The sequence below is a fragment of the Lepidothrix coronata genome, unplaced genomic scaffold (assembly GCF_001604755.1).
Source record: "Lepidothrix coronata isolate B3197 unplaced genomic scaffold, Lepidothrix_coronata-1.0 Scaffold17, whole genome shotgun sequence".
NCBI lineage: Eukaryota > Metazoa > Chordata > Aves > Passeriformes > Pipridae > Lepidothrix > Lepidothrix coronata.
Genome location: NW_016690197.1, coordinates 415,953 through 429,619, shown reverse-complemented (window position 1 = coordinate 429,619; position 13,667 = coordinate 415,953). Strand labels below are relative to the sequence as shown.

The 13,667-nt window shown below is 38.5% G+C and overlaps 1 protein-coding gene across 3 annotated transcripts in view; it reads left to right on the top strand.

Annotated features, from left to right (window-relative positions):
* The window catches only part of GRID1 (glutamate ionotropic receptor delta type subunit 1), a 516,037-nt gene extending 503,551 nt beyond the window's left edge, over positions 1-12,486 (top strand). For 2 of the 3 annotated variants that reach the window (XM_017807171.1, XM_017807170.1), the window contains exon 17: positions 7,577-12,486. In XM_017807171.1, the coding sequence (XP_017662660.1) occupies positions 7,577-8,005 (429 nt within the window). In that variant the 3' untranslated portion in view covers positions 8,006-12,486. The remainder of the gene's footprint in view (positions 1-7,576) is intronic. The other variant, XM_017807169.1, reaches the window with a different exon arrangement.
* Positions 12,487-13,667: the final 1,181 nt, after the last annotated feature.

Here is a 13,667-nt window from a genome sequence, read left to right as displayed (position 1 = left end):
AGGTTTAGCTGGTTTAAATTGGTGTGCATGGTCAGCTTCACTGGCTGGCTGGGGAGCTCACCGTCCACTGCGTTTGTGGACAAGGCTCACAGGCAGGAACCACGGGACAGTTACAGCCACCTGAACAATTACATCCCTGGTTAGATGTCATTTCAGGTTAGATAAACCCAACCTGGGTAAGGGTGTGGGAAGATATGAATTGCTTCATGAAGATCCTTGCTGCTTGTAGCAATTCTGTAGCAAGTCACTGTTACTTGTTTGGTCTCTAGGCTTTTGATAATTTCTTACTTTCACCTATTTTCGGGCCATGGGTCATTGGTAATAAACTTTGGGAATGTATTTGAAACAATTTTCTATCACATTAACATCACTTTTGCAGTATTTTGTTATTCCTCACCTTTTTTTCAGGTTTACTTAGAAGGGAAAAGAATGTTACTGTTTCTTCATAAAGGAGTTTCTGCTCTCTGGTGGAGGAGAGCATCCCCTAGTGAACAAGGTGGCCTCTTGTACATAATTTTTATGAAGTTTTGTTTCTTTGCAGATGATTACACATTGAATGCAATTAACATACTGCAAAACTTTCATTTCTTTTATTGTTTCAATTAGATAACAGCCAACTGGACCTCAACTGATGTCAGTCTCAGTGCATTCTTCTAACATCTGTTTTATGGATGATAACTTACTTAATTGCTAATTTAAAATATGTGGTATAGTTTCCACTTAGAAGAGCAGAAGCTTGATTGCAGGATTGGGCCTATTTATAAAAGCAGTTTTTCAAGTAGACAAGGTGTGTCTTTACGTATTTCTAATAGGTTACTGTTATGGTCAAACTGGCATCTTGCAGAGTACCCTGAGAAACCACTCAGAAAAAATTATGTAGCATTAAGTGCTATTTGACTAGGTCAGTTGCCTGTGTTAAATTAATGACAGCAAGCATACATCATCACTGCATCTGTTTACACGTCTGTCTGCATTTCACTGCATTGTCGGCTGCGGAATCTCTGGAATAATGAGCGTGGCAAACTGAGTCGTATTAAAAAGAGGTTATTTGTATTAATATAACACCATACTGTGTTGTCATTGTTTTGCAGCACATCTATTACATATATCATCCTTACTTTTTCTTCCTGAGCAAGCCAATTATGCCTGGTTTTGCCAGTCTGTCAGAGCCTCCTGGAATAAATTAAAATTACAGCTTTGCATATGCAGTAGTTGTAGCTGAAAGTAATGATAATGAACCTGGGTGAATACAGGATTTCAAAATAATCTTAAACAAATGTACATATGCAGAGCTGCTGCTGCTGCTTTATTTCTCCTTAACAAGATAAATGTTTGAGTCCATGATGTCAGGATCCCCATGGACAGAAGCTGGTAGCTGGGTGGAGCTGTGGGTTTTAATGCTGAGCTAAGAAGAGAATAGTCTGTGGGTACCTGAGCATGGAAATGTCACTGTTTCATTTCTCTGCTTTGTTTTTCAATTGTGTAGTATGTCTGTGCACGGAAGTGCCTCAGAGTGTGCCTTCCATCACCTGTGTCTCATGACCTCTGATACCTGTATTTTTAAACATTCATGTACGAGTCAAGAGGACTTTCATATGAATGGGAGAAAGACTGGCATGTATCCTGGTCAAGGTCAGAAGAGAAAATGTCTGTCTGAGGCTGGGGTTTGGCTCAAATTTTGAACCCCAGTCCTAATCACAAAGTTATGTTATTTTCTAAGTAGATCTTTCACAGGATGAAAATCTAATATTAGCACTTATGTCTTGGTTTTAGTCTCTCACCAAAAGATAACCTTCATGTTGTCACCCAAGACAGAAACAAACAAACAAACCAACCAGAAATGTGTCATGATTGATCATTAAGTGTATATTACTTTAAAAGCAATATTTTCTGCATATCTCCTGAGGCTTATGAAGAACTACATTACAAGCTTTTAATTCTTGCCACAGTTATCAGCACCTGACTAGGAGGTATTGACACATTCATGACAGTCCCTCCCTGTATGAGCCTGTCTGCTCATATTGCCTACATTTCTGAATTTCCAGTTCCTTTAGGACCAGAGCCATCAATCTTTTCTTCTATAGCCCAGTGTGCTGTTATTTGCATGTGTGGGATGCAGATGAAACTTATCAGAGTTTTGGCACAGTTTTAGCATTGAATTTCTGCAGGTATTCAATCTTCTTTTTGGTCATTTGTCTTCCTTTTTTTTGCCTTACTGGAACTGCTTCATCAGCTTGTAGCATTTTTATGTCTTCAACTGGCTTCTCTTGAACTCTGCTAAAAGCTCAGAGAAATCACAAGTAAGAACAAGAGGCCACAGGGGAGTCTTTAATAAAAATATTTTTCTCAAAAATCTTCCCTTTGGAAAATCCCAAGTGTTGCAACCTGTCAGCTGAGCAATATTACCTTTTAATTAATTGTGTTTACAGTGATGTAGGCAATTTCTGGAAAACATTAGCCAGCAGCTACTTTTCAACACTCAGTGTGATGTCTCTTGAATTTGATCACATTAACTGACTCCAAACCTCCTAAGTAGTTCCATATTCTTTCAATATGACTGCCCACGGGCTTTTATTAGATTAGAACCCACTGCCAAAAATCCCAAAAAATAAGCTAGAAAAAAAAATATTGATTACTCCGTAAATCATCCCGTCTGCATTTATATCTTGCCATAATTTCTCTCTGCGTGATAAGGCCGAACTTACTTAGTCCTGAAAGAATGATAGTTAGTTGCAGGTGTGGTCATGCAGGTTTAATCATTCCCAGGTAATTCTGGTGTGCATCCTTCAAATCCACTCCAGCAGGAGCCAGGGTGTGCTCTTGCTGTCAGTCACAGGCCACTGAACCTGTCACTCACCATTGAGTGCTTGGGACATATCAGAAACATGCCCTTCAATCACCCTTCCAGAACTCAAGCTCATTGGGAAAGAATGACATTTCAATTGGTATTTATGAATAAGATAATTTCCTGACCAGGAGCAATGTTTGGTTAGCAGTTTTCCTTAAGCCTGCAGAGGATAAGCCTGTATGTATAATTCATTTTCCTTACACGTTTCTTCCCTTCACTGATTAATTTCTTCAACTGATCTATTTGGAGTACAACATTAATATTGAAAATAGAATTATGAAGCTAGCAAAGGAGAAATATTTTATCTTCTTATGGCAACACAAACATATACATTTATCCAGTGTGGCCATAAGATGAAAAATGAATTGGCACGAAACATCTGAGATGTGACATATTTATAATATTAACTAAATTTTGTATAGTGAGTGCAAAAAAGAAAGAGGAGCAACCTTTGGTGACATGTCTGTCACAGACACTGAGGAATTAAGTTTGGAGCTCATTCATTCAGCTCTTGGAGAGCCCTCACTCAGGCTCAGTGGAGCTGAAGGCAGAAAGATTTGTGAGGAGTAGCAGTAGGGCTTCCCCCAAGGGGCCCTCTTTGGGTAAGGGAGGGCTCTGTGATACAGAACCAGCTCACCAGAGCCTGTTTTTCATCCAGCTGCCAGGTCTAGTACCTCTGCCATTCCCTAGCTCCAAGCCTCAATGTATTAATTGGTAGTATTTTATTAATTTTAATTCATTAATTTTATCATAGAGGGATGCAAAAATAGAGAACAGTTAGAGCATCAGAAACCTTGAAAATCATCTTCAATGCTACATTACCATCGGACAATTAAGGTGACACAGCCTGAGGAAATGAAAAAGAAAATGCAACCCAAGTTCTTAAAAATTATAACAAACAACTCATATTTAATGAGAATTAGAGAACTAAACACTGAGCTGAAAAAGGAGCAAAATGTCATGAATTTTAGGAATTCTTTTTCTGGCTTTATTGCCGTTTAATCCTTTTCCCATTTAGCTTGTTAATTTTCAATACCATACACTTTGTTACTGAATTTTCCAGAAGAACAATAAAGGGAAAATAAAGATTAGATCTACAGAATTTACAAATTCTGAAAGTTGACTTGTCACATAAAGCTATCCCAAAACATTCAGTTCTGTAAATCTTGGGATTCAAAACAGTTTTATAGTATGCAGTGACAAACTAATCTTTTCAAGGGTTTCTGATTTTTATCTTAGGGTTTTTTTAAAGTATTTGAAAAGTCATTCATTCAACATTAAGATAGTGTCATACAAAGCTTGACATTTAGTTACTTAGTTGCTCTTCATCTAATAAGACAAAGAAAAAGAGAAAAACCTTTAAAAATGTGGTTTCATTATTCCTCAGAGACAAGTTGTTTTCCATAACCTTTACAAACATTTTATTTTGACAGTGAAAAGAAGGAATAATGTGAATTCCTGAGCTGTTGAAAGAGTTTAAAAAGTGTTCTCTGATCTCAATAAGGCCAGAAAGTTGTCCTTAATGCTGAAGAGGAGTAGGTAAATGAAATCCTCACCCCTACCTCTTAAAAAGATCCCAAGCATTTACTTCTCTACTTACTACATAAAGTGTTCTGCTGTAGATAGAATGGGATGTCTGTATGCAGGAATTGGTTTTTACTTTTCTTGAGAATTAAAACTTTAGCACATTTAGCATAAGTTTCTGTTGTGAAACATCACCAACTGCAAATCCACCATTTTCTGAGGAACACTGGATTGTGCATAGTAGAAGAAAAGGCCTGATAGGCCAAGGGAGGGGAACATTCCATATAATGTGGTCCTTAACAATCCCTGTGGTCTGGACCAGGAGATGTCTGTTAAGAGCATCCCATCTGTGGCTCTTTGTGCCTGCAGATTGAAAGGGCTAAGCTAAATATATATATATTTGTTCCCATAGTAAAGCAGGATGGAAGGCACTAAGGATGTACTTGCAGTTGAAAAATTCAAATGTAAATAAAATGGTGATGTATATTTTTCCCTTGAAATGATTTGAAGAATGCATTAGTATTTGGCAAAAGCTCAGAAAAATGTAAATGAGACATTTCTCCGAAGTCTCATTTAGGAAAATTTGTTCTAATATTTGCTCAGTTCTAACCTGAGTTCTTTTGTTTTGTTTTGTTTTGTAGTAGGGGCTTGACAAGAATATGGGTCCCAGATAACTAGAATCCAAACTAGGAGTCTCAGTCAAAGCTAGCAACACAATTTAGAAAATAAATAGCATAAGGTACCTAAAAAAGCATTATATAATGGGCTTCTGGGATTTAGCTTCCTGAGACAAAGGTATCATCACACGTGCTGGGTTTGTGGACAAGCAGAGCTTTGCAGCAAGCTTTTGTTGGCAGACAGGTGAGGAAAATGCAGCTATAAATGGCTGGACATCACTGTAAAAGGAACTTACCCATGGAGGTCGAGCCCTTCCTCTCATCAGGGAATATAAAAACTTCTGTCATACTTGTCCCCAGTCCACAATTTTAGTTCAAGAAAGAGAAACAAAGGAAATTATGAATAAATCCATGTAATCCTCTGGCTGCTGTACCATAAATCCTTAATTTACCTAGCTACAGAGTTCATGAAAGAGCCTCTGACTTATGGCCAGCTTAATTGTCTAATGTATTGAATGAAGAGCTTGATAGGTCAGGTATGGTTGTTGGCAAGAAGGACTTGATGCAGCTGCAGGGATTATCTGATCAAGTGTCGTGTGATCACTTTATGTCAAAAAAGTTTATTATTTTATTTATTATCCATTGATTTTCTTCAACTCAAAATTATCTGATTAGAGGATTTGACTGAAAAACTAGCATTTTTTAAAAAAACAGGTTGTATCTTTGGTGAGGATGATTATATCCCCTGGGTTTCTGGGAGCTTCATTGGGATTTTGGTGTATTCGTGATGTAAATTAAATAGGAATTCATTTTTTACTGATTAGCAAAGAAGTTGCAACACGCAGCTCAGCCCTGTAATTGTGGGGCAATAGCACTCCAATTGAAATCAATATGGATTTAGCTAAGGACACAGGTTTGGACTCAACATCATGTAACACTAATTCATTTCCAAATCCATGCAGGGATCAGCAATTCAGCAGTTCTTGAGTAACATAGAAGTGGTGTTAAATCACAGGGTTAGAAGCGAATCTGTAGTTGACATTGACTGGAATCAAGGACTTTGGAGTTGACTTTTCAATTCACAGGTGGAAGCAAAATTGCATAGCAGATGCCACTGGAATAATATTTTAATTCTCTCTTCTCCACCTGAACATCAGTGGCAAAAGATTATGAGGAGCTAGTGGCAGTGACACTTCTCTGTTCCCAGAGTCGAGATTTTGGTGTGAATCAGTAAGATTGCTGTTGTTGGGTTTAACAAACATCTGAGTACACATAGACCTTGGGCAGTCAGGGATTACTGGAACACAGAATTTTCAGGTAGTCCTACTTCCTAGGTTGGGGTCTTGCTGGCTGCCTAATGTAATTACAGGTTTCTGTCAGAGCAGGGAATTTCTCCAGTACCAGGGTTGTTGGGTGTTTATAGATGCCTTGCTGCTATTCTGCTGTATGTTACACTTGCATCAAATAACTACAACTGCAGATCATAGCTGTGCTTTGTGAAATGTAGAGAAATTATATAATACAATACCTTTTTACTGGCAATTCAATGCTAGCTGTTAAAATTCAGTCATACAGCATCCCAGGTGGTTGACTTTACCCTGCCAGTTTTGTTGCTTTCCAATTTGAGCATCCTGAATGCTGTGCTGAAGTGATAAACAGCCCATTGCAGGTCTTTGCTGCTTCAGGCTTAAAAGACAACTTTTTCTTCTGTATTTCCTCATGGAAGCTAAACACTCATGTGTTGAGTGAGTGGTCCTGAAAGTCTGTTGAAGAGACCAGTTTGGAAGCCTTAGGCAACATGTTTTCAGAAGATGATGTAAAGACCAGCATTGTTTTCCCAAGCTCTGACCACAGACAGACTTCTTCCAGATGATGTGTCAAGGTGACAGACAGCTTACTGCTGGTCATGCAACTGTTCAAAAAACAAGTATGTGGTCCCCTCCCAGGGGTTCACAGAGTAGGTCTCTCTCAGTGCTGCTCCAGTAGGTCTATGCTGCCACATGGGTGACTCAGGTCTTCCTGATGGGAAGGGGAAAATTCTTCGCCACCACAACCCCTGGCCAGTAGATTTTGACATACAAAGCAACTACCCTGAAGTCAGGGGGATTTTTTCCTGACATATTTTACTGATGTGCTCTTTAGAAAATGCACTGCATAGAGATGAGACAGTGGTGAGCTGTCATGTAGTTACAAGATGGTGAGCTGCCCACTGGAATTTGAAGTCCCAATTTTGCTTGTTTGTCTGACATATGCTTTTTTTCCGGGCTTGTGCAAGGTGAGCAAAGGATGTGCTGGTCCCTGGTGCCAGATCCTGTTAGCTGAACCACAGCCATCTGTTTAGCTCCAAGGAGGATGGGTTTGGCAACACAGGGCCTTCTGCAGGCTAAGATTGAGCTGGTGCTTTTAATTCAACGTGTTTTGCAGCTGGAGCTGTTGGGCAGACCTTGAGGTTTTGCATAGGCACAGATGAAATCAAAGTGATGTAACGACTGATCAGCAACTCCGGTCACACACAAGAAATGACGGGGGGGCCAGACGGGGTTGGAGATTGTGTTTGGACTGATTGTTCTGGTTTCTTCCTCACTAGGACAAAGAAGTGAATCTGGAGCAGGTCCACAGGCGCATGAACAGTTTAATTGACGAAGACATAGCCCACAAGCAAATCTCTCCAGCGTCCATTGAAATCTCAGCCCTGGAGATCGGTGGCATGCAGCCAGCCCAGACCCTGGAGCCCGTGCGCGAGTACCAGAACACGCAACTTTCTGTCACCACCTTTTTACCAGAACAGACAACTCATGGTGCCAGCAGGACACTCACAGCTGCCTCCGGCAGCAACCTGCCGCTGCCCCTGAGCAGCTCAGCCACCATGCCCTCCATACAGTGCAAACACAGGTCACCAAACGGAGGACTATTTCGTCAGAGCCCCGTGAAAACCCCCATCCCAATGTCATTCCAGTCCGTGCCGGGGGGAGTCATTCCAGAAGCGATGGAGCCCTCGCACGGAACATCCATATGACGAAAACAAACAGTAAAACAACCAGCAGAGCTTTTTAATACAAAAATTTAAAAGGAAAAAAAAAAAAAAAAAAAGCAAACAAACTCTTACGTTTTTCTTGTATATACTTGTAAATAATGAAAGAATGAAGTGGGGTAAAAGTGTATTTTGAATATTCCCAATTTTCGAAGTAAGTAAAAAACAAAACAAAAAACAAACAAAAATGTATGAATGACTTTGTAAATTTTGTTCTATATGAATAAAAAGGCAAATTACTTGTGGTTGTTCTCAAGTGCCAAAGAAGACCTGTTACTGGGACTGAGGGCCATACTTTTCTTTTTCTCCATATATTTCAACACTTATTCCCTTACAGGTTTGGGTTTTTTTAAGAGCAAAAAAATTATCTGTTTCTTGCTAGAAAAATTCACCATATCAGATCTCTCCTTTCCCCAGAACCCTATTTTATAGTCAAGATGACAATTCACTTGGAGAACTTAACAGCTGGTATTAGCATAGCAGTAACAAATGTTTTAAAGGTGAATTATAACTAAAATCCAACAAAAAATAAACAGAAAAAAAAAGAGAATTTTTTCCTTCTAACAAGGATTTAAACTTCCACACTGTTTCTAAGTTTAAGCACAGGATTATTGGATTGAGTTTTTACATGTCTGCTCTGCTGTGTGGCTCTTTTTGTTTAACTTTCTGTGTTTTGTTATACATATATATAATATATATTATATATATTATGACGTATATATTATATATATATAAACACTTTGATGAACAACACGTTTTAGGTTAAGGGGAAAGCTTTTAAGAAAAACTCCTCAGCTTTTTTTTTTGTTTCTTATGTACATGACTGAAAATGGGGAGGAACCAATGGAGTGAGGCAAGGAGGAACTGTAAGGGCAGGAGATAATGGTGTTGCAGTGACTGTGCCCTCTGGTGCCATTTCTTTCTTTAAGATTTCAATGAATTTGTTGCATAATGGATGCAATGCTCTCTGTTGAAGTCATATCCCTGAATGGCAAGGCTAAGCTCATGACTACAAGCACAGCTCTGCTTTCTTTTTCCATTGATTTTGTAGAGAGAAACATTTTAATAGCCATATCTATAATTGTGGTAGAAATGGATGTAAAAACCCTTTTTTTTTTTGTCTGTGAAACACAGAGGACAAAGATAGAGCAACACATATAGTGAGTTTAATGTCTTGTTCTGCAAATATTACCAGTGCAATTTCATAAGACAGAAAAAAAATCAAATCAAAACCTAACGCATTGTTTCCTTCCCAAATACTAGCTTGAATGCCAAACATGATGGCTCCCTGCTCCCCCACCTATGCTTAATGGACCATCGCTCTCTTTCAAAATGGGGATAATTTAGTGTCTTCTCAAATGTATCCCTATAACTAGGTTGTAATTTCCCTTCCCAGCTGGATTTCTTCACTTTATTAGAACACTGCTATTTGGAAAAGGTTGTAGAACCTGGTGCAGCGAAATCTCTGTCTACATTAAGGTGAAAAATTCTTTTCAAACAGAGGTAGAAATGCTTTCACATCCCAAGAAAGTCAGCAGGCAATCTGGGTCAGGTTTTTTGATAAATAAACATTCCATTGACTGCTCCTAATTTGATTTGCATAATTACACAACAGGTATATTTATGGGGTGATTAAAGTCCCCAAATTTTTACATTTCTAGTTTAAGCAATAGGGAGGAAAAGTCAAACTGTGACATAAAACCAGCCTAATGGAAGAGCATACTCAGCACACTACTTTTTAAATGAGAAATATTGATGGTAAGCTCACAGAAGGAGTACTCTTATAGGAATTAATTTGTCTCTGTTGTCAAGCTGTTTCCTCCTGAAGATGGTGTGATTTTGCAGCTTGTCACAAGTTGCAATATTTACTTCAAACTAATTAAAAATTAATAATTCTCTAGTCAGCTGACCAGATTTATCCTATTTAAAGACTTGGCCCGCACAAACTTGGGATTTTTTACTTTGTTCTTTCGTCATACTTTTTCTTATCATTATCTTAACAAACCCATTGCCACAGGAAAAAAAAAATCTTTTGTGAATACATTAATTAGTTATGACAGAAGTAGCTGCACTAATAAGACTATGCACACACAGAAATCTGTAAAGATGCTTAGGAGAAAGCATGCAACTATTTGCGGTGGAAAAATCTATTGTTTTTATTACCAGTTTGAGATTTTAGCAGTAGTAGAGGAACACGCTCCAGAAGAGGTGCATGGAGGTGCTTGAGTAGCTACAAGGGTGCAATCTGAAAGCTTGGGCTTGGTTATACTGGATAACTTTAACTGACGTGCATTTGTGGGATAAATGGTGAATACAGTTTATTTTGGGGATTAACTTTAACATTCTTCATATTCAGTGTTCTCTTCCTGGCTTAGTCTTGCCACGTGCTGTGACTCTCCTGTTTGAGTGCTCTGTAGCTTTACATCTAAGATGATCAGGATCTTGAAAGAATCAAACCACACAGCCCTCTTTCAGTAAAGTATTGAAGCATGTGTGTAAGCCCTCCAGAAAGCAGCTGCTTTATGCACAGGTTGAAGTGCTTCACTGATTAATGATGGAACTAAAATGCACATCTCGAAATAAATGTGTGCCTAATTTTAAGCAGGTGAGTGAGCTTGCCAACCTCACTGGGACTATTCATTTGCTTTAAGTTAACTGTCTTGAGTGCTTTGCTGCACCAGGGTCTATACTGTAAAAGCAGGGATCTGAGATGGATCTGTCACTGTCTAGTTATTTGTTTATATAAAAGATAGCAAATCCTGTCAGCCTTGACAGGGAGCTGTTAAATCCTTCATGTGATAGTGGTTTGGGTTTAGATTATTTAAGCAAATCACCAGGTTCTCCTTGAACGTAAACAATGTTTCTTTCCCCGCAACTTTCAGTTTTCAAAGTAAATGCAGAATGTATGTTTTTCATACCCTGTCTCCTGTTTTATGTTTGTATCTTCCTTTTGAGAGATCAAAGCATTCACTTTCTATATAATATGTATTCACCACACACATGCATATATATATATATATGTGCAGTTACTCACAGAAGAAGTGAGAAACATAATTTCCATGTGATGTAAATGAGCATAAGTGAAAGCTCTCACAGAGCTGTGCTTATTTACACCACCTGCAGATTTGACCCTTCAACTTTTAATATCTGGCAAGTTGAAATAGAAAAACTGCAGAAACTTCTGAAAACTTTGAAGACCAAACTGTGCCCTTGATTTTCAAATGGAACTTCTCCTGACTACACTTAAAAAAGGGAATAATGTATGATCTCAACTATTCTAGCTCCTCCGGGATGTTTACATTGCAAAGGTGATTGTACATGAAATGTACCTTCCTTTTATTGTGCTCTTTTGATGATGAACTTTCACAAAACTGACATCTGTGGCACAGCACTTGTAGTGTGTCTTGTTCTATCAATCCATTAGTTTAGAAATTACTTTATTTTCTTACAAAAATGTGACTCAGTTTCTTCTATTTGCTTGCAATCCACGGGCAATCTGCTTTCAATCCGAGGAATGCGTTGCTCTTACTTCTTAGTGTGTCATGTTTTCCTATTGCAATGGAAAAAAAGAGTAATTGTGCTTTCTAATTTCAGAGTTGAAACTCAATAGAACATTTTTATGCTGAGTTACAACTACATGTGTGCAATACTTGTCTTGCAAAGTAAAATTCCCAGTATCTGCCTTGCTTTGATAACCATTGCTGCACTGTAGAGGAAGCCTCAGTGAAACAACTCACTTTTTCTCAGTCTGCTGATAGAATAAAACACTTAAACCTGGGTTCTCACCTGTGTAAATCAGTATCCCTCCATTGAGTGGGTCAACCTTACTGAGTTTCAGCAGGTGAGGGTTTGTCTCTTAATATTGATCTTGAGAGCACTGCTTTCCATAAACTTGTATTCAGCGAGAGCTCTGAAAAGGAAAAAGTTCTGAGAGTCTCAAAAATGAACCAGAAAGAGGAACATTTACTATAATTTTGAGCATGTAACATGGATTAGAGCTTAAACTGTATGCTAAAATTGCTTAGAGAAAAAATTTCTTCTTCAAATCGGTTCGAATTTAGGTATGGCTCTCCTTTAAGACAGGCTTAAGCTGTTGAGTTGGTGACAAGTGGACCACTGAGAGAAAATCATGTTAGTGGGGCAGCACAGCAACTACAGTGCTCAGACCTTGTTGTTTTATTTTATTTTGCTTTACTGACTTGAACTTACGTTGTGAGCAGCTAAAGAATGACATAAATCTAAACACAACACATTTGGGGGACCCCGTTGGAAATTTCTCAAAGAATCCACATCCTTTGGCAACCCTGGGAAAGACAAGGAGAAAGGCAGAAGAAAACTCAGAAGAGAAGCAAAATTAAAGGTAAAAACAAACTTGGTGAAGGGGGAGGGAGAAAAGGGTGAGTACCACTCATGTTTAGCAAAGCTGTATTACTTGTATGAGAAGCCTCAATTCCATCATACAAGCAGTTGCCTCAGTTAATTATTATTTTTCCTTAATTTTTAGGAAACAAATAAAAACAGCATTTGTTCTACCAGAAACAGTTGTTATATTATTTAAGAACTGGAATTATTTCTTTGGTGATGCCCGTTTTTTGGCTTGATTGTGACTCAGCTGGGGAAAATCAGCTTCAATCAGTGATTTGCACCCAAACCATCTGTGGGCTGCTTGCTGGGAGATACTCTCAGGGGCTGTTCAGGTCTGCAGCTGGGAAAAATCAGCCTCAATCAGCTACCCACAAACCTCTCACTTCTGTGGGTTTGGGTCAGAGTCCTGGCTTAGTAGTATCAGCTACACCTGTCTTTGAATTCCTGGACGAGGATGCTGTTTTGCTACTGTTCATACTGGGGGGAAGCAGAACAGAAATGTGGCTTCTTCAGGCTTGCAAGGTAACCAATAACAGAAGCAAATAATGTGTATGGTTTCAGATTTTACTGAGTTTTATTTTCTCCTAAATTTACTGGCAGCCTTATTAGAGGAGTTTTTTAAAGTTTTATTTTTAACTGTTCACTTACAGGGTACTACTTGACTGACTTTCTTTTATCCCCATTTAAACTGATATTAGATAGCTTGCTTAGAAATCAATTAATGCTGGTTGTAATTTCACATTGTGTTGTAAGGGAGCAGCACCGTGGGAGAGTTGTTTTGCCTTTTTTTAATTCCTTTTTTTCTTTCATAGCTCTTTGGAAGATGACTCATCTTTCAGTAACTAGTTCTGTTGTTGGAGTTCTAAAGCTCTGTAGTTTTGAGGGTGTCAAGGTTTCTGTCTGTTTTGGTCTCTATCACGTGGGAAGGGGGATAAGTGCTCACAATCATAGATACAGACATGGAAATCAGCAGGCTAAGGACAAAACTTGAACAAAAAAGAAAAAACAAAATCTCTCCACATCTTGCCAAAATTTTGAGTGCTTGGATGGGACAGAATCTGATTTCTGAATCATATGCTAAATCTGAGTGTATTGTAGGTATCATCTGAAACATTTTGAGGTGGAAACTACAGACCATGGTTCAAAATGCCCCCAGTTGCTTTCAAGAGGTTTTTTTATTATTATTATTATTAATTATTTTGTTATAATGTCATAACTGAAGCTGTATGAGAGGGGATGTGGAACCTGAGATTTTACAACGGCTGCTTTTAGAGTCTCCTTC